This window comes from Barbus barbus, assembly GCF_936440315.1.
Source record: "Barbus barbus genome assembly, chromosome: 7".
NCBI lineage: Eukaryota > Metazoa > Chordata > Actinopteri > Cypriniformes > Cyprinidae > Barbus > Barbus barbus.
Genome location: NC_136735.1, coordinates 27,132,136 through 27,153,400, shown reverse-complemented (window position 1 = coordinate 27,153,400; position 21,265 = coordinate 27,132,136). Strand labels below are relative to the sequence as shown.

Below are 21,265 nucleotides of genomic sequence, written 5' to 3'. Positions count from 1 at the left end.
AATCTTATGGCAAAACATTACAAAAATAAAACATAATTTGATCAATCACTGAATATGCACTAAAATAAATAAGAGGCAATTTGATATTAGGTTGACTTTCAGTCGTTTAAATTGATGGGTTTTTTTTGAGCAAGCCCAGATCTATTCAAATGAGCTTCATTCCAGAATGCGTTTGTGAATGACAGTAGTACAGAGAAAGACACATACACACACCTCACCTCCGCTTGAGGGGCCGGGTGGAATGATCAAGAGCAAATGTACGAGGCCTCAATGGCCGCTGACACACAGGAGAGGAAGAGGCCGGAGGGGAGGAAGGACTGATGAAAATACAGAAAGGATGGAAAAAATAAAGGCTGGCGCAAAGGAATACGAAAGCAGAGATGCACAGAATGAAAAAAGTGAAGCACACAGTAAACTGAAATCACACTGCAGACTAAAAAATGTGCTGTAAGAACAGGAAAGAGAAATCCTCACACCCTTCTCTAAAAGCACCTCCCACAGTGATTGACTGACAGGAGTCCATCACTGGCATTGTACATGTAAACAGAGTTTGCAAATATTTGAAAATGCAAATATTCAAATTTAATTCTATTTGAACTATGTCAATTGGGTGCACAATTAAAAAACACATCTGCAATTTGCAGTTGGTGGTTTGGATTTTGTCCACATTTTGTTTTGACAGACACAAACTATGCACACACACACACACACACACACACACACTGTCTCACTTGCTCTGATGTGGGGAATCTGTGCTGACAGAGTAGTGTCGGACCAGTTTGGGTTTGGTGGCGGCAGTAGGTTGTAGAGGGGGAAGACTAGGCTCAGAGGACGACAGCATGGGAGAGTGACTAATTGTGCTTGCACGTCTCCTGAAGCCCTGAGGTGGGCTCTCAGGACCCTCCTGACCTCCCGCTGAACCTTCTAGATGCTTCAGATCCCCTGTGGAATTGTGGGAGCGGAGTGGACTGGAGGGAAGGAAAGAGCAGAGGGGCTCCTCCAATGATGTTTCCTAAAAAATCAAAATAGAACATGTCAATGACACTGCTGAAACAGAAACTTGTAAAGAAGCTATTTTAAAAGAAATACAGTTCATTTGCGTGCTTACTGTTAGTATGAATAACACAACTTATGTGACAGAAATACAAAGTTGTAAAACAGGAAACAGCCTACCGTTATACTAATGAAGAATAGTGGACTTTATTTTGAAAATGATTGTAATTATTATCACTAATAAAATTCATTATTTTAGTCATATTGCTGTTAAGACCATAATTATATAAAAGCATTAAGCTACTCAAGGATACCATGGCTAGTTATGGACTAATTACGTGGAAAAGAGAAAAAGGAGGATCTTGCAATCTCTTCATATGTAACATGATTTCAAATCATCAATAAATTATTCTAGGGATGCACCGATACCGATACTGGTATCGGGTCGATACTGAGCTCATGTACTCGTACTCGTTAAAATACCCCGATACCACGCATGTGATCAGTGCCATATTCAGACAAAGAAACACCAACAACAGAAAAACAGAATTATTCAGTTATATAACAAAAATTATTCAGACCAAATAATGGAAAAAAAATAAATTCAGGCTTTCATGAACCTGCTTGACAGCATGCCCAGGAGACTACAGGCTGCCATTAAGGCTAAGGGTGGGCCGACAAAGTATTGATAGTTGTGTAAATATTGTCATACCAACAGCTGTCTGAATAATTTTGATTGATAGAAAGGTATTATCAAGCTAAATTTGTTCTGACACAGTTTAACTTGGAGTTCTTGTAATATTTTATTAGCATTTTCTAAACTATAGCGAATAAAATGTGAGAAATGTTGAAGGTGTCTGAATAAATTTTGGTTTGACAGTATATATTTGATAAATGAAGTTAATCAACTAACATTTTACATACTCATTTGTTTTCTTTACCCAATATTTAAAAAATGTACAAATACAATAAAAGTATCGGTATCGGTACTCGGTATCGGCAAGTACCAAAAATTTAAGTATCGGTATCGGGCGAGTACTGGAAAAAGTGGTATCGGTGCATCCCTAAATTATTCCAAAAGGAGTAAAAAAAAAACGGATATGTGAGGAAAAGTTTCAATAGAATGTGAACACTGAGGTCCAGCATGACCGAAATGTTTGTTTATAGATTTTAAAATGTACTGAGCACTTTAGTTTTTGTAAAAATAAAAAGAAGATGCATCGTGGTACTCTTGGTAATGGTGGAAGACGGTCACTTGGAGGAGAAGAATTGTTGAATAAAGTCGTTATTTTTGTTTTCTTTGTGCACTACCTTTCTGGGTCTGGGAACATTTCAGTTGCATTGCTGTCTATGCAGGGTCAGAAAGCTCTCGGATTTCATAAAAAAATCTTAATTTCTATTCTGAAGATGAATGGAGGTCTTACGGGTTTGGAACGACATGAGGGTGAGTGATTGATGACAGAATTTTCATTTTTGGATGAACTATGTCTTATAATATTTAGCTGTGAAATTCAGCTTTGCAATCACAGAAATAAATTTTAAGTGGTAAGCATTTAACAGACTTCTTTCAAAAACATGAAGAAAAAAAAGCTTACTTTGGAACGGTATTGTAAATATATATTTTTCAAATGAAAATTAATACAAACCTGGAGTGGTAATGTGGCTACAACATGTGTATTCATTTTTAATAATTTAAATAATAATTTAACTTTTTAAATAACTTTTTTAATCAATTTTAATAATTAAAACTGCTCAGAATCCATTATTCCTTATAATGCAGCTTTTGTTGCTGAAGTTTAAATGTATTTTCATAGTTGCATTTTATGAAAAAGACTGTAATGCTCTTTAGAAGAGTTAATGTCCAAATATTACCATTATATTATCATTTTGCTTAAAGGGGCTGTCAAGGCCCAATAGTTAGAGTATGACTTGTAACCCGAGGTCACAGGTTTGAGTCTCGGTACTGGCACATCCTTTCCTCCTTAATTTTACATCCCCATCAAAACCATTGCAAGCTTATTGAGAATAGCCAGTCCTGAATGACATTACTCTGAATTTGAGCTCTGCATTTAACCCATCCAACGTGCACACACGCAGCAGTGAACACACACACACCGTGAACAAACACCCGGAGCAGTGGGCAGCCATTTATGCTGCAGCGCCCGGGGAGCAGTTGGGGGTTCGGTGCTCAAGGGCACCTCAGTCGTGGTATTGAGGGTGGAGAGAGCGCTGGACATTCACTCCCCCCACCTACAATCCCTGCCGGCCCGAGACTCGAACCCGCAACCTTTGGATTACGAGTCCGACTCTCTAACCATTAGGCCACGACTTCCCCAAGATGTAAGAGTTGTGCAGACCTGATTTGCGCTGTTCAGTGTGGTGGAGCTGGAGGAGTTGCTCTCTCCTTCACTGTTCTCCCTCTGAGATTTGGACTTGCTGTTGCCCTATTATATAAAGACATCCATTTTTCCATAAATTACATGTTATCTTGCTACAAGTCCGATAGTCTACTCACGTTGTCTACTCATGTTCAATGTGTAAAATGTTTACATACCTTCCAGATCCCCTCCAGTGATTCAGTGAGGGATCTTTTCGCTCTAGTCTTGAGCTCTTCCAAACGCACTCGACTGGAACTGACGGTGCCTTCCGCATTCACAGCAACCTCCTGAGTAGTCTAACACACGCATACATACAGAATTGTATATGGACAGACATCTATATCCAATACCCCAAGATCTCATTTGTACTTTTAGTGAGGTGTAATATTCACTTTTCACTTTTAATATAATGGGACATACTGGGAGTCCATCAGGATCTTGATGACATTAAATGGAGGAGTACCTTTTTTGTTTGTCCGTTGTGTGTGTGTGTCTTTTGTCTCTCCTCATACAGTCGTCTCAAACATGACACAATCAATTCATTTTCTTCCTGATCTGACTTAGGCCTGGCTTTCTGTTCAAACACACAAAACACAACATAAACACAAAATTAGGTTTTGTTTCTGCAAATTTCCACAAGGTGGCATCATCGATCTTACAGAGCACACACGGACAGAGAGAAATCCAACCAGCTGAGAACAGAAGGAATTGACTCTTTTTACAAATTTATTACAATATTTTCACAAAAACAACGATTTAAGCTAGTCTGAGGACCAAAACTAGTACATATATAAAAGTTATGTGAAAGAAGGGGTCTATTTAAATCAATATATTTAAATCAATGGGTATATTTAAATTAATATCGCAAAGACATTATTATTAATAAGTTCTGTATGTTGCACCTTCACAGCTGAAATTAAATCTAAACGTCTGCCAGAAAGTAAAACATCTGGACAGATAATGCTCAGAGGATATCAGTCCATTCATCATCAGGATGTTTAGTCATTCAGCTTTGAGTGTGGTTTCAGGATGCTAGACGAGTGGACTAACTGGTTTAATTTACACCAGTCACACCCTCTGAACAGAACACACATTCCTCAAATGCTGCATTTAAAGGATTTGACACACACTGCTAATCCTAAGAACAGGGGAGCTAAAGCGTATTTGTGTAGTGTGTTATAGCGGTTTTAAGTTTGGAATAACTGAACTCACCATGGTGCTCTCAAACACAGCTGCCTGCTCCTGATTATCCAGACCTGCCAAATGCTTCTGCAGTTCCAGCTTAGCTTTGGATGGATGAAGACCTGCACATAAACACAGAGTCACGCCACGCACAATGAAACAAACACAAGTATGCACCGCTGCATCCCACAGAATTCTGAAATAAGTAAATCTCTCATCCCAATTCATGTTCTGAATGAACAATTTTTCAATTCTGCCATTATTATGATGTGTTTAAGGGATCGTTGACATAAAATTAACAACTCTGTCATAACTTACATTTTATTTCAAATCTGTGTTATTTCCATTCTTCTATGCAATAGGTATACTACATTTATGTCAGGAAGAGGACTTACATGGTTCATCCAAATTTAAAAATTATACCATAGGCAAGCTACGCCTATGGTGAGTAAGATTTTTTTTATCCAGCAAGGATGCGTTAAATTGATCAAAAGTGACAGTATTTTTACATTGTGACAAAAAAAATCTATTTAAAATAAATTCATCAAAGAATCCTGAAAAAAGTATAAGAGATTTCTACAAAAATATTATTTAGCACACCTGATTTCAACATTAATAAAAAGAAGACATGTTTCTTGAGCATCAGTTTACCATATTAGAATGATTTCTGAAAGATCATGTGACGCTGAAGAGTGGAATAAAGGCTGCTAAAAATTCAGCTTTGCATCACAGAACTAAACTACATTTTAAAAATACAGTATATTAAAATACTACTAACAATGTTTTTATTGTAATTTGCAGCCTTTGTTAGCACAAAATACTTTTTTCAAAAACATTAAGTAGAGTATATGTTTTTGTATGGAAAGAGGAATATTTTTTCAAAATATCTCCCTTTTATGATAAAAAAAAAAAAGTGATGACAATTGTACTTTTAAGCTGAACTACTTTTTTAGTGTACCAGGAAATCTGGCAATAAATGTGAATGTGTGCACTAGAATATTTGTTACTCAGAAATATTTGTTAGACAGGTGCAAAAATAAAGGAATACAATAAGAAAGAGGAATGGGCTGACACGGGGATAAAACATGATTGCCATTAGTGATATGACAAACAGTATAGATGTCTCACCCTCTATTCTGTCACACAGTTTGTGCAGCTGCTGTAGAGGACAACTGTCACACTGCTGAACCTGGGTCCTACTGTTCTGCTGGAGGGCAGCCACAGAGAACGCCTGTTTCAAAGTCAACATGATCTCATCCACCTAAACATGAAAGAGTGACATTCACACAGAACAGCTGTAAGCGTCTAACTCGACAGATCAGAAAGTTTGGAGAACAATAACTGCATCCTGTAGAAGTATACTATTTATAGCTATAAATCCATTGAAGTAATATTTCATAATTTCATGATATAGTATTTGTAACATGCAAAAAATATTTCTGTACATAAAAATTGCATTGCTCGTTGTGTGCTAAAACAGTAACATAAGACATAAGTATTTTCATTCTCAACTGACTTCACAAGAACATAAAATCTCGGTCTTCTCTAAAGCAACTATTCTGAATATGTTCTTCAGACTGAAACAATGTATTCATCTCTCCTCATCTATTTATCCATGGTTCTCACCAGAGCTTCGTTAGCACACTGGAAAACATAGCAAACAAACTGGCAGCCTCCACAGTCCACCGACTCCCTGCATATGAAGCCAAAGTGGTCCACATGATGAATGCCCTAAAGGAAGTAAAAAAAAATAAAAAAATCATAAGGAAAAAAGCCCAACTAGACACAACTAAACTACTGTTCAATAGTTGGAGTTAGTAAGACTTTTTAATGTTTCTGAAATTATTTTCTAACGCTCAATTAGGTTGCATTTATTTATGAAACAGTAATTTTGAAATATTTTTACAATTTAAAATAACCTTCTTATTTTAATATATTATAAAATGTCATTTATTCCTGTGATGGAAAAGTTGAATTTTCAGCAGCCATTACTTCCCACTTCAGTGTCACATGATCCTTCAGAAATCATTCTAATATGCCTGGTGCCCAAGACACATTTCTTATTATTATCACTGTTGAAAACAGTTGTGGAAACTGTATTCTATGATTAATTAAAAAGCTCAAAAGAACAGCACTTATTTGAAATAGAAATACATTTTGTAACATTATAAATGACTTTACTGTCACTTCTGGTCAATGCATCCTTGCTAAATAAAAGCATTAATTTCTTAATTCAAAAGCATTCAAAAGAAATTACTAATAAATGTAATAATAGAAACTTTTAATGCTGTGAAGAATCCACTAACAGGCTGCAATACCTGATTTAATATGTTTAAATACTATTACTACAATGCAGCATGTGAATAAAAATATTTACAAAACAGGTCTGGACAAGCACAAAGACAAAGGGCTGATTTCTTTTCAGCTTTCATTAAGCTATTTTAATTGAAATCTTGCTCAATCATGCCTGATTGTTGAAATAATTCTATTTGAGAAAAAGTCATTATGTTGACATAAGAGAATTAACTGGCTGCCACAACAGCCCATCATCAACATGACAGAACAGACCTGAGAACAGAAGGAAATCTCTCTGAAGCTCTTCTCTATGGCCACTTTCTTAGTGTCAGGACTCACAAGAAATATCTGAGAGCGGCCAATCTGCAACAGACAGACAGAAATTCATACATTAGTACGGTGCATAAGTAAAAAGGATGGAAAGTGAAATTCTCCTTGCATAGAGTGAACATATACATTAAAGTAATTAATAATCGCTCTTCCTGGGATGTTGTCCAAGTGAGGTCAGAGCTGAGGCTGTTTTACAGAGTAAATATCACGTTTAAAATTCAAATCAGTATGTTTTGGTTTTCACTAGATGACCATGCACATATTTGCTCCATGAGACTAGACGCCTCCAGTTTACCTCAGTAGTACAAGTTCAAACAAGATACTGTACAGTCGTACCAGCTTTTCACCACATAAATAGAACATGAAATATTGATCTGAAGAGAAACCGTTTTAAAATCTTACCTGCGTTTCTTATAATCCATTACGGTGTACAAAACAATTGTTGTAGCAACAAAACAAAGACTTCAACAAAATTACCACAGGCCTACTATTAAAGAGGTGATTGATTGCAATTTCACTTTTTTAATATTAGTTAGTGTGTAATGTTGCTGTTTGAGCATAAACAATATCTGCAAAGTTGCAGTGCTGAAAGTTCAATGCAAACAGAGATGGCGTCTGGCAGTTTAATGCCTACAAAAACCACTGGTAAGGGACTACAACGAGTTACTTCCCGGGTCTGTTACGTCACGACCCCAGATAAAGCCCGTCCCCAGGAACATGCAGCAAATGGGAACATGCTGCTCTGCTTTAGAGAAGAGGAAGAGAAAACTAGGGGTGCACGAGAAAATCTATTCATATATGAATCGCGATTCTGACTTCTAATGATTCTAATGGATTCACAAGTTTCAAAATCATATGTTCTAAAGCAGCGGTTCTTAATACTGTTACTCGCGTCGTCCCTGCTCTGCATCTCTCTCTCGCTCTCTCATTCAGATCACCAGATCAGCTCCAACAAACTGTTCCAATTATACACTTATTTTCACATAGCTATGAGAAGCGTTATACATGGATGCGCGTGCGGTTGCTGTGCTGTATTAAAGCTTTAATCGGGATAAAACCGTATATTAAAAGCTAACAGAAGCAGTAGCATTTACAAACAACAGCGCATCTAAAAGTATGAGACAACAACAAACAAAAATTGATAAGCAATATAGATGATGCCATTGTTTACAATACAACCAGAGCATATGGTGCTGAGCTGAGGGGCGTGACGTTTAGACGCGCACTCTATGGTTTAGCCAATCACAAGACACTGGGCCAGCTAACCAATCTGAGCCCATCAAGTACTTCTTTTTTTTTTTTCCAAGTAAAGATTGTGACAATGTTTACATGTACCAAATACAGAACCCCATAGATCAAACATATAAGAGAAGAGGAAACAAAACAAAACACTAAGTAAAGAAAGTGACAATATTTACATGTGCCAAAATGCAGAAACACAGACAAATAAACATATATACTTATGGCCAACATGACGAGTCCGTTCTGATTAACGCCTGTATTTGCATTCATATGTCTGTGAGCATACGTGTGTGCGTGTGTGTGTGTGTGTGTGTGTGTGTGTGTGTGTGTGTGTCTGTCATTGTGGGGAAGGAAGTATACAACTGAAATTGCATCCTAATAGATTGATAACAGATATAAGTAGTGTAAAAAATAAATAAATACAATACAAATAAAAGACGAATAATAATAATAATAAAGACAACAAATGTTATTAGCAAAAATAATAACCATAATAATATTAATGATAATGATAATAATAATAATGATTTCATCAAAACTGGGAGAGGGTGGAGGACAATTAAGAGGGAAAGTAAAAATAATAATATTAATAATATTAGTTGTGAATTATAAATTGATGTTTAATAATTGGGGGGGGGGGGGGGGTTTCAAGCAACAGGGCCCAAAACAGGCCCCCCCATCTCCCATCTCCCCAAACATCAGCCATCCCCGGCCACTACCTACATGCCACACTTATATATTTATTTATTTATGTTTTTAATGTGTAGATGTGTATATGTCTCAGGTAGTTTGTGATGCATTAAAAAAGTGAGACATGTAGTGCAGCCCAGGTCAGGGACCCGGCCCACCCACACGGCCCACTTGCCCTGTATGTAAACTAATTTATTTAAATGTTTTTGTCATGTATGTGTCTCAGCTAGTTTGTGATGCATTAAAAATTGAGACATGTAGTGCAGCCCAGGCCATTTATATTTTTATATGTATATATAGATTTTTTATCATTTTCCCATTGCCTCCTTATATATATACACATGCACAGGTTCGTAACAGGTATGTATATATTTCAGCTGATATGTGATGCATTAAAAAAAAGGTGAGGCATGGAAGTCAGAACCAGCCTGGGCAAGTGGCAGTGGAAGCGATAGCTCAGGGAGACGGCGGGGAGACACAAGCCCCACCTCACAGCCACCCACCCGTATTGCAACTCCACCACACCAGATACAGACCTGGATGTCATAGCCTACTGGGGACTGGAGGCCAAACAAAAAAGATGATGAAGAAGAAGAGGAGAATCACGTACTTCTGAGGGAGGGGCTTCATAAAACCAGGAAATAATCGAGGTGTTTATCAGAGAAGGGACAGAGCGGTGTAGAATAAAGGTAACACCCTTTTAATACCGAAGTTCTCCAGTTTAATTTTACAATAAATAAGAGTTTGCATTTGAATGAATCTGGAAAGAGCACATCTGCTTTGTGATACAAGAGACTTTCGCAACTGACCAACCAGAACCAAGCATTTCTATAAACTTTACTGCCTCAAAAATCATTGCCTAGTCAGTGTCAGATGTTCATTTGGAATCATCTCTGATCACAGTGCTGTTGCTGTATGTTTGCTTTCTGCATACAGTCAGCGAAAGTGTGTTGTCTTTGTGACATGAGAGACTGGGTCATACATAATAATAATAATACATTCAATTCAGACTTTAAACTCACAACTCAGCTTAAATATAATTTCTTTCACAGCACAGCCACTGAAAAGAGTGCAGGAAACAATGGTCTGATTTATGGGCACAAGCTATAGTACACTGTGTAAGATCACAGACTGTTCACATCTTTAGAGAACATTAACAAAACATGCACACATTGTGACCATTTCTTCCCCTTTGATGATTACACACAGTTTCTCAAAAAAAAAAGATTACACAATAGCAAACACATCACCACACTTTGGTGTGACTTCCCTATCAAGAAAAGACCAAACAAATAAAACTGGCACAGAGTGTCTGCAATGCAGTTTCATAAAACTGGGGCTGCTGCTGCAGGTAACTTGGTATTTATTTTTAATTTGTTAACTGTGATGGTCATTGTTATCGCTAGGTAATTTCCTGCCGAGGAGCTGACAGCTTCCTGTCAGTCAGAGAAAAAGTAAGTGCTAATCAGATTTGGCCAACAATATGTGTAGCTTGCTGTGTGCATCTTTGATAAATAAATGACACAGCACAGTCCACATTTGAACTCTGTGTGCTTCTAGATCAGATTAAGACAATATGAAAGTGTCCAGCCCCTCACATGTTCATTTGCTCCAATCAAACTACAAGTGAAACAAATCATTAATTAATTGGTCAGTTAATTAGAAGTTCATGGACATTTTAGTCACTGTATTGTTGCGGTGTCCTATTAAAATACTGATAATCTAAACAGTATATCCACTTTGTGACTGCACTACCATTCAAAAGATTGGGGTCAATACGATTTGGCTTTCTTTTGAAAGAAAAATTATATTTTTATTCATTCTATATCAAATAACTGCTGTTATTTGTGAATTTTCTATTCATTAAAGAGTTTTCACAAAGGTTTTCACAAAATATTAAGCAGCAAAGCTGGTTTTAATACTGATAATGATATTAAGATTGGAGTAATGGCTGCTGAAATTTCAGCATTACCATCACAGGAATAAATAACAACTAAAAAAAGTAGAAAACCATTATTTTGATTTGTAAATATATATTACAATATATCTACAATCGTAATAAAGTTTTTTCAAACAAATCAAAATATCTTACCAACCCCAAACTAATGAAGTGTAGTGTATAATTTAAAACATACCAGTTTTTTTTTTTTTTTAATGGGAAATGTTTTATTTCAAAAGTGTGTTATATTTTATTCAAACAAATGCCAATTGGTTTGATATTTTGTGATGTAATGCAATGACATGTCGTCAGTATGAAACAGAGGTTGTGGTCGTCTTTTCTTCCCTATTGTGACATATATCTGAGTGAACCGGCTTCTCAAATGAGAGAAAAAAGTAGGATGGGACTTGATTTTGTCCATCAGGAACTGAATGGATCGTTGGATCACGGTCATTGGCTACTGCTACGATCTCACGTGATTGACAGAATACTGGAGGGGAGAAGTTACCATCCCGCCCTCAGGCTAGTGAATATGTCATTAGAGAAAGGGGATTAAAAATAATAATAATCATAATAATACTGTGCATGGTTAAATCATTAATGATAAACACTACAAATTTACATAGTCATAAATTAAAATTGAATAATTTTTTTTTTAAGTGTGATTTTTGGGCTACTGTAAGTGAACAGATTTGTTTGAAAAGAAGCAGTGATGGTTTTAGCACAGACTTGTTTCAAGAGAATCTCTATGTCCTTAAAGGGATCCCTGGGTATTAAGACATGTATAGCTTAATATAACATAAATGATGTCTCTTATTTAAATATGTAATAGAAAGCCCATGAAAATGTATGTTATTTTAAAAAAACTACATCGTTTTTGGACTATGGGGGGCGCCATTATTTTATGTGCACAATACATTTTGCGTCGATGGCGTCAAATGGTTGCACTCGGTGAGCTACAGGCGCTTATTTCTATGGTCTTTGACTTTTTACCGCAACACAACTCAAAAATCACAACTCAGAAAATAAAATACTGATACGATACCACATTGTGTGGCTTTTGGTTGTCATTTTCAGTCAAAGGGCAACAAGAGAAGCAATGCAAGACTGCTTTCCTAGCGACATTAGGAGGAGAAAAGCATGGGAAGATGCCTGTGTACGAATAAAACTTCATAAAAACCCACTTCTTTTTTCTCTCCACTTTTGCCCTAATGCCTTTGAGTCTTAGTAGACCACAGCTACTGAAAGAGCTTACAAACGACTGAGACAAGAAACTCTAGATGCCATCTGTTAAGATGTAAACATGCCGATGCTAATTATGACTCGCTGCCGCTGGAGGAGTTCCTCAGCACTGATTTCCCTCAATATCCGGGGCGTTTAGACTCCTTGTGGGGAAAAATCGATGGTACAGCATTTGGTTTAAACCTATAATTATATCCATCGCCACCTGTAAGCTCTTTCAGTGGCTGTGGTCATCATATCAGTATTTTATGTTCCGAGTTGTCTATTTCGAGATGTGTTGTGGTAAAAATAGCAACAGGTAGCGCTAGTGGCTCACCGAGTGCAACCATTTTACGTCATCAGAATAATGGCGCCCCCCCATAGTTCAAAATATGTATAAAACGATGTGATTTTTAAAAAAAACTTAAATCTTTGAAGGGTTTTCTACTACATATTTCAGTAAGAGACATCATTTACGTTATATTAAGCCATACAAGTCTTAATACCCAGGGATCCCTTTAAGGCTACAACATTGACATACCATCTCACACTCCACATGGGGGTGAGGAACATGGAATTCAAAGTGAGAGAGAGTGAGGGAAAAATTAAAGAAAGACGATAAAAATACATTTGATTGGTGCTTCCCAGAGCTATGACCATAAAAGTGCCACGTGCAGATAGATAAACACCTGTACAAATGTACATGCACAGACTTGCATACACACAGACATAAGACATGCTGACCTCGCACGAGTCACGCTGATAACACCACAGAACATGCACTTTAAAATGTTTAGCTGTGTGCCGTATCTCTACAGAAAAATATTAAGACAAAGAGAGCTTCTTTGAAGCCCTTCAGAAGACACCCAAACAGGTTTCTGCAGAGCTTCAGAGATAATGTTGTGTTTATATGTTGTACATGTTCATGTAACATATCAATACAATTTTTGAAATCATCATACAATCCAGAATAGCCAGTTCTTCATAAACACTCCTTTAGCTATGGTGTTTCAACTAAAATCAAGTTTGTGGATTATGTGGGTAATGTGCCTACATACAGATTTAGCAAAAGCAGATTTTATATTGAAAAAGATGAATGTGAAGCAGATTTAGATAAGAACAAACAAAAGGACCTGGGCTAAACAAAGGTGAAAGAGTTGTAGTTGCTTATATCGGCGCATGTGTGAGGTGGAGAGTGTGTGTCACTCACCGTGAACAGCATGGTTCTGTTCTCCTGTAAGCTAGTGGGTTGGACCCCGGTGGCTCCGTCTGCTGCCCGTCTCTGGAGCTCCGGTGAGAGGCCGTTCTCATCCAATGCCTGCAGAAACGGAAAACTCAGATCTCTTTTAAAAAACAGAGGTCGCTTTCCTCCTCCATCTGCTCCCTCGTTTGTTCCATTCACCATCTGAATGAAAAAAAAAATCTATTAAGGACAAAATTCAATTAAAAGATTGAATATAAAAAATATTAAGAATATTAAGAATATAAAAAAAATACATTTCTATATGCTAAGATAATGGATATAATACACATTAAAGTGTTACACATAAAAAGACATATGTTATTATTTAATATAAAATAATAATATAATAATTAGACTAGCAATATCAAGTCCATAAAGTGTGATATTTGATTATTTAATTATTGGAGACTATCACTGAATTGTGTGTTTTGCTGCAGTTTGCAAACATTACAAGATTAATTTGATCAACTAAATAATATTTTAATAGACTGAAAGCCCTAATGGTGACATAAAAAAGAAGAAAATTCATAACCTAATACAAAATCAACCACATTCACAATACAAAATATTTTCTACATCAATGAATAGTCAGAAAAGATCCAGAAAGTTAAATCTAATATATATATCCAGAATCTTAACCTAATATCTAGTATTAAGTCAAGAATCTAAAAACATGAATTCTGATTGGAACCTGATTGAGGGAGAAAGCCCGCCTGATGCCCGTTGCAAGTGTTGCTGTGACGCTGACACGTCCAAACTTCTCAATACACTCATCTATTAGTGCAGGTGGTGCTTTCTTATGGGCCACCACCACTCGCCCACAGAACAACACCTCAAACTTCTTCGCAAAGGCTGTTGCTGCATCAGCCGTCGTTGCTGTGGAGCAGGAGGCATCTGCCTGACCGTTGCTAGGCAGAGATGAGGGAGTGTCTTCTTGTCGGGCAGAGCTTTTGCCAGCCTGCCTGAGAGTGCTGATGATCTCTGGAACCTGAAGGACCAATGCAAAAGAGAATGAGGTCAAGTAAGCAATGTAAACTCACCCCTTTAAGATCACACTGACCGATATGCATCACAAAACTGTTACTATAGAAATGCCCTATTATTAGTCAGCCACACACTATAAAGTAGAGATGGCCAAACCAGGGCCTGCAGGGCCAAAGTTGGCCCTTGATGACTATTGGCCCACTATGCCATATTACAGGAAGAGGGAAAAAAAGGTTGGAGAAAAACATGCCATTGAAGTTTGAACATTTTTTAGTTTTATTATTTCATTGAAATGTTAAAAAATAAAAATGTTATACATTTACATTTTTAATTTATTTTATTTTAAATTAGTTTTATTTAAAAATGTTAAATTGAATACATTTGGATAAACAATAATATACTGTAGCTGGATATAATACAATGTGTACTTTTTCAAAGTTTGATTTCTGGCCCTTCGCATTAAAAAGTTAAGTTTCTTTTATAAAGGTTCTTTATTGGCATCCACATTTCCATGAAGAATCTTTAACATCCATGGAAACTTACCATTATACAAAAGGTTCTTTAGAGAGGAGAAAGCTTCTTTAGATTATAAAAATGAAAATTTACACATTAATTATTCATTTCTATTCATTTCCCTCTATATGAATGAATAGCAACTTTGGAAAATATGTCTAAAACTTGTATCATTGCTAGTTTAGTAGTTCTGATTTTGATGCTGGAGGAAACATGATTTCATAAGCTTTTGGAGTGTAAATGTCACTCTAGAAGAGGAGGGTTCAGAACTACTGTCTAAACATCAGAAGGAGTGGTAAATGTTTATCAATGCTAAATATTACCACTTTTAGTTAAAAAAATTATTTCATGACATTCTTTGACAGAAGGACAATAGGGGGAAGTCATGGCCTAATGGTTAGAGAGTCGGACTTGTAATCCGAAGGTTGCGGGTTCGAGTCTCCAGCCGGCAGGGATTGTAGGTGGGGGGAGTGAATGTCCAGCGCTCTCTCCACCCTCAATACCACGACTGAGGTGCCCTTGAGCAAGGCACCGAACCCCCAACTGCTCCCCGGGCGCTGCAGCATAAAATGGCTGCCCACTGCTCCGGGTGTGTGTTCACGGTGTGTGTGTGTTCACTGCTGTGTGTGTGCACTATGGATGGGTTAAATGCAGAGCACGAATTCCGAGTATGGGTCACCATACTTGGCTGAATGTCACTTCACTTCACTTCAATAAAACCACACTTCCATTTCCTCACAATGTTCTTAGTAGCTGGGAATATTATAAAGATTATATTTTGTTGAATTATAAGAACTACATTATCTCTCAGAAAATGTACATGGTGCACTTGACAAATGGAAAGATCTATCACTCAAGTATGCACAACAGTAACAAAGATATGACTTTAAATTCCATGAAGGAAAAGCTATTCACATTAACAAAGCAGTACCACTCCATATCTCACTTCCATCATACTGAAAAGAGTGAAGCTACCAGAGCATTTACCAGCAAACCAGATGATTTTCCACAGAGGACATTTTCAAAAAAAGAACCAAGAAGATTTTCCAAAGTTCCTCTTTTAACAAGGCCAAAAACAGATGGATCTATTAAACTGTAAGTTTGTTTTCTGCAGAAGTTGAGCTAATGTAAGTCAAGTGTGCTAATGGGAGTTGTTATGCTTTTACACCAAATTTATCCCATCATGCCTATGTACTTATATTAATCAAGACAAATCCGGTATTAAAAAAACACTACTTAATATATATCTCATTGACAGCCTACTGCACAAAGGGTCACCTCACAGTAAAGGGCAGTAGAGTGCATTTAAGCTGTTTGCACCAGACAGCCGCAGCATTTAACTGCAGATGGTTAGTTTTCTGCTGATCAAATCTTTCATTCACTGGAATGTGGAGCTAAGTTAAAGTCTATTTCAGCAACGACCATAGAAAAAACAAAAAGCTACACAGGCTGGCCTGGGAGAAAACAGCGAACATTGGGAAAATACCTCAGGCTATAGCACAAGCTTAATTTGGAGTTGTTTCATAAGCACTGAATTTCATAGGCAAGTGACCAGGAAGTCAATGTAGTTCCACCTCAATCTACTGATTCTTGTCATTCAATAACTTTTAAAGAATAATATTGCCACCACTTTGGTCTTTTGTGGGACATACACATTATTAAGGGTTCAAAAACATTGAACTTTGAAGTAGGCTTCTGGGATGCTAACTGTGCAGTGGCCCCAAACCTTGGAGACGTCCCAGTTAAAGATGCTGCAACCAATTTTGCTGTATTTTACGCATTAAAATGTCTCTGTAAACAGCAATAAATAAATATTTAAAAAAATAAAAAAGAACATCAGAAAACTAGCCACTAAAACTAGCCATTCTCTGATTGGCAAGAGTCGGAATAAATGTCTTTTAAAAGCATATGAATAACGCTGCATTACACAAAATGTCAAAGCAAGTTGGATTTAACAAGTACACTGTAAAAAATAAAAAGTTGAGAAAATTTAAAAGTTTAAGGCAACTAGCTTCAGCAGATTTTTGAGTTTTCTCAACTTGTTGTTTTCAGTTTATACAACAAAAAGTTGAGAAAACTCAAAAATCTGCTGAAGCTAGCTGCCTTAAACTTTTAAATTTTCTCAACTTTTTATTTGTTTACAGTGTAGGGATCATTAAACTTACATATTTAAACTTACATGCATGGACTTAACACACACAACTCATACTTAAAAAAATGATTCACTGCATTTCTTTAGTATGCTTCCTAATCATTCCTAGTTGTCTAATAAACAACTAGATTACGAATATTACTGGCTCTTTGACAAACTTCCTTTTTCCTCGTTTGTATGCCGCTTTAAATAATAAAAAAAAGTTTACCATCATCAAATAACAGCTATTCTGTTCAAAATGAAGACACAAAGTAATCGGATGCATTCTGGTTCTCAAATTTTAGTGTAATGTGTTCATAAATATGTGATACTCTGCTAGAACACCTGTGTGAACTATAAGGGAACTGACTTCCTACACCAACAGAAAATGACCTTGGGTCAAACTGGTAAAAAGTGAAGTTAGTTATGAGAAAAACTCTCGCATCATTTGTTTACAGATGCATCTAAATTTGATATTTTAATTGTGGCTTAAAGTGTTCAAATATGTTTTGTGGCCACAGTGTGAGCATACAAAGAATGTGACTAGTAAATTAGGGCAGAGAGCACAGTTAACTGGTTCTGTGCTTATGTATATTTGTGCTAGTTTAAACATACTACACCCTCAGCTATCTGATGGAGATGTGGAGATGTAGCCTAATACGATTAGCTAAAGAACCTTATCAAAAGGCCACTATGAAGGCAATCTGGTGCAAACCCTTTGGCTAATCAAAGCTATCACACAGCTGCATGTTTCAGAATGAGTGCTTTTCATTAGAGCATGTGGTACCTTATGTGTAGCTATCAAAGCATTTTCTTTTTTTATGCCTGGGTCTGATTCAGCATGTGCTAGTGTGTGACTAAGTGTGTGTGCATGTTTATGTGAAGACAGTTGGGCCTGATCATCAGAATTTCAGGATGTGAGACCAGCAGGATATTATGTTGGATACTTATTCATCATGACCAAAGAACTCTGTTTTAGATAAAGGTGTTGAAAGTCTTACTTTGAATCCAGAAGCACAATCAACCATTGTTTAGTGTTAGTAGATCCTCAGATTTTTAATAATTATACATCCTAAAAAGCATCTTGACACCCCATTGCTTTTTTCAAATCTATTGTTGGCGTAACCTTATTTTTATTGCTGTTGATTAACGTAATTAAATTACTTAAATTACTTGCAAAGCCATTATTTGACTATTGGTTAACAATAACCCACTCAGACAAAGTGACATCAGCAAACACACAAATTTTACAAAAGAAACAAGTTATTAGTATAGAATTCCTGTAGCTCAAACAGAAGAGCATGGGGCTAGCAAGCCCAAGGTCAAGGGTCCAATTGCCATTGAATGCTTGAACTGATCAGATGAGATTTAAGAATCTGCTAAATCCATAAATGTAAATGTATTATTTTGAGCAACGATTACAAAGATTACAAAGCATTTATTTTACTTTGGAATAATGCGCATTGATGAATAGGGTTGGGCAATGTCTACCAAATTGGCATCGGACGATGTTTACAGTGAAACATCGCGATGGCCGATGACATCGGGGGGCGGGGTTAGTGGTAGGGCTGCACTAATCGCATGCTATTGTCATGTGCATCTCGTCAGTAAAGTACCTGCTTTCAGATGGATTTTCAGATTCGATTATGAGCACGATTTTGCGTGGCTTGTCAGCGAACTACGGCTCCGTGTATTAAATGCCGCTCCATCTGAAAGCAGGTGATGAAGATTTACCGCTAATCAAAGAACCGGCTTTACAGACGAGATGCGCATGACAATAGCACCCTAGTTAGTGGTGTGCCCAAAGTGTGAATCCGTATGCAGAAAGGCACAGAAAACAAATAACGTATTCTACGGAGCGACTAAAGGGACATTAGCCGCTAGCTAGCGGTTGCCCGTTACATTACAGCACATGTAAAGTTACTCTGCCACACTTACCACATACACAGAGTAAGGAGAGATGACTGATAGGACAATGGCGAATGATTTGCAGATTCTGAGCATCACTGACAAATACCTAATCTTGTCAAATGTGTGGTAAGTACTGCCGCTCCGTAGTATATAGTCCGTGTGATCGCGAATCTCAAAAGTGAAAGTGAATGTGAAATGAGAGTGCGCATTCAAAAGCGGTTTCAATGCCCTGCATATTAGTAGCGGCTCCCTGATGCCCGCAATTTATATACAGAATAATTACCCAACAATTTAATTGCGAGAGAAAATATATTTTATCCTCCAATTTTGTAGGCTATTTATTTCCTTTAGGAGTTCCGTAGTACACTTAATTTCCTTTCCGAACATGGTATTGGGATGTGGAGGATTGCGGAAGAGGGGGTGGGGGGGCTCAACATCGTGATGTCTGTCAGCCATCGGCGATGAACGATGGCATCGTCTATCGGCCCAACCCTATTGATGAACTGTACACAATAATAGAAAAATGTGTATTAAAGGAATAGTCCATTCAAAAATGAAAATGAAAACCTCATGTTGAGCTGATGACAGAATTTTTATTTTTGGGTAAACTATCCCTTTAAAGTAGTTAAAAATTGTCAGTTGTCATGTTGACTCCACTGATCCAGTCTGGATTCAAAACTGACCTATAGTTTAACACTAAGATCTGTCAGCAGCACACCCATAGAGTTAATCTGAATTTAGCTTTGTGCGATTTAACTAATTTCATCATCCCAAAATAACCTGAATAGCCTTTATCTGTATGACTGTGTTTCATAAAGCTGCAGTAATCACTCATCTAATTTTAAAATCTGCTTGTACCTTGCTAAAGGGTTAGTTCACCCAAAAATGGCCTTTAATCTATTTAGTGCAGCATTATAAAGGAATAATCTGATTGGCTACCACAGTATGAGACAGTAATTTCATTGGCCAATTTTATGAGAAGAGAACGAAAACAAGAAAACAACTGAACAGGAAGAAATTTAATCAACATCCTTAAATGCTCACAAATCAGACTGGATGCAATGCTTACAGTAAAAATTACAGAAATCTAGCAAATTATGTTCTGCAACGGAAAACCACATTGCAGAAGATCATCAAATGACATTTAATGTACTTTCAATCTGTGTTAAAACAAGTTACTTCTTTTTGTTGATAATCTCATGAGTCCAAGGCTGCAAAAGCTTTTGTGCCAAAGTTGATGAACTTGTATATTCAAGTAACAACAAGGCTTGTCTTGCATAACAGCCTATTGCAGACAGGAATATCAGAGAATAATTCGCTGCTAGCTAAAACTACGCATAAGCAGACTGTAACGTCTTTATTCTATTTGAAATGCTAAAATAAGACTAACAACCACACAGTTCAGATGCTTCAAGGGTCAAATTTTTGCTTTCAGACTATTTACTGAGGAAGACAACAATGGGAACCATGTTGTCATGCAAATGACCAGTAAACTAATAAAGGACTTCTTCAAAGGAAATATATGATACACATTATTTGTTACAATGGAAATGTTGTGATCATACATAACAATGAACACTTTCTCATACACACTTAAGTAACTCACCTGACTCAGCCATCTACGCAGAGAAGGCATGTCCAAACCTGATCGTCACCTTCCTGTCTTCTCCCTCATCCCATTATATCTCTTTTCCTCACTTTTCTGCGTCCTCACCTTTACTTTTCTGTACCTTCAGAGGGTAAGTGTGAGTCCCTCAAAGCTTTCTCTGTTCTTTTCTGTCCCTCCCTCTCTCCCTCTCTTAGCTGTTCCTCTGTTTTTTAGGACCTAGGGCTGACTCTGGCTCCGCCTGCCTTGCTGATTCCGAACAATGAAGTTTAGTCAGAGCGCCACACTGTGACATCCTTCTAGGAAGATCACCTTTAGTAACATTGCAAAGTTACAATCGCTCATATTCTTCTCCCCCTTCTCCTCTCCCTCTGGGATGGCTTTATCTGTGGCAACAGTGTTTGATTGTGTGGAGGTTTGCTGCTTACAGTTTAAAGATACAAGCCTGTCAAAAAAATGGAAATACTTCCATGTGTTCATGGGTCAATCTCATGAAAACATCAACTGAAAAAATATATAACAAAAATGGACCATTAAGAACTAAGTTTTTTTGTACTGTGACTTTCAAGACACCTTTTCAAACTGATTGTGCTATTAGTTCCCTCTC

At 37.0% G+C, this 21,265-nt stretch overlaps 1 protein-coding gene across 5 annotated transcripts in view; it reads right to left on the bottom strand.

Moving 5' to 3' along the window:
• Positions 1–21,265, bottom strand: part of tbc1d1 (TBC1 (tre-2/USP6, BUB2, cdc16) domain family, member 1) — a 57,057-nt gene that overhangs the window by 22,982 nt on the left and 12,810 nt on the right. For 2 of the 5 annotated variants that reach the window (XM_079422162.1, XM_079422164.1), the window contains 10 exons: positions 14,205–14,501; positions 13,481–13,675; positions 7,122–7,211; positions 6,180–6,284; positions 5,682–5,814; positions 4,584–4,675; positions 3,835–3,945; positions 3,548–3,667; positions 3,351–3,437; positions 732–1,012 (listed from right to left, as the gene is read on the bottom strand). In XM_079422162.1, the coding sequence (XP_079278288.1) occupies positions 732–1,012; positions 3,351–3,437; positions 3,548–3,667; positions 3,835–3,945; positions 4,584–4,675; positions 5,682–5,814; positions 6,180–6,284; positions 7,122–7,211; positions 13,481–13,675; positions 14,205–14,501 (1,511 nt within the window). Of the gene's footprint in view, positions 1–218; positions 318–731; positions 1,013–3,350; positions 3,438–3,547; positions 3,668–3,834; positions 3,946–4,583; positions 4,676–5,681; positions 5,815–6,179; positions 6,285–7,121; positions 7,212–13,480; positions 13,676–14,204; positions 14,502–20,658; positions 20,850–21,265 lie in introns of those variants that run through there. The other 3 variants (XM_079422161.1, XM_079422165.1, XM_079422163.1) reach the window with 3 other exon arrangements.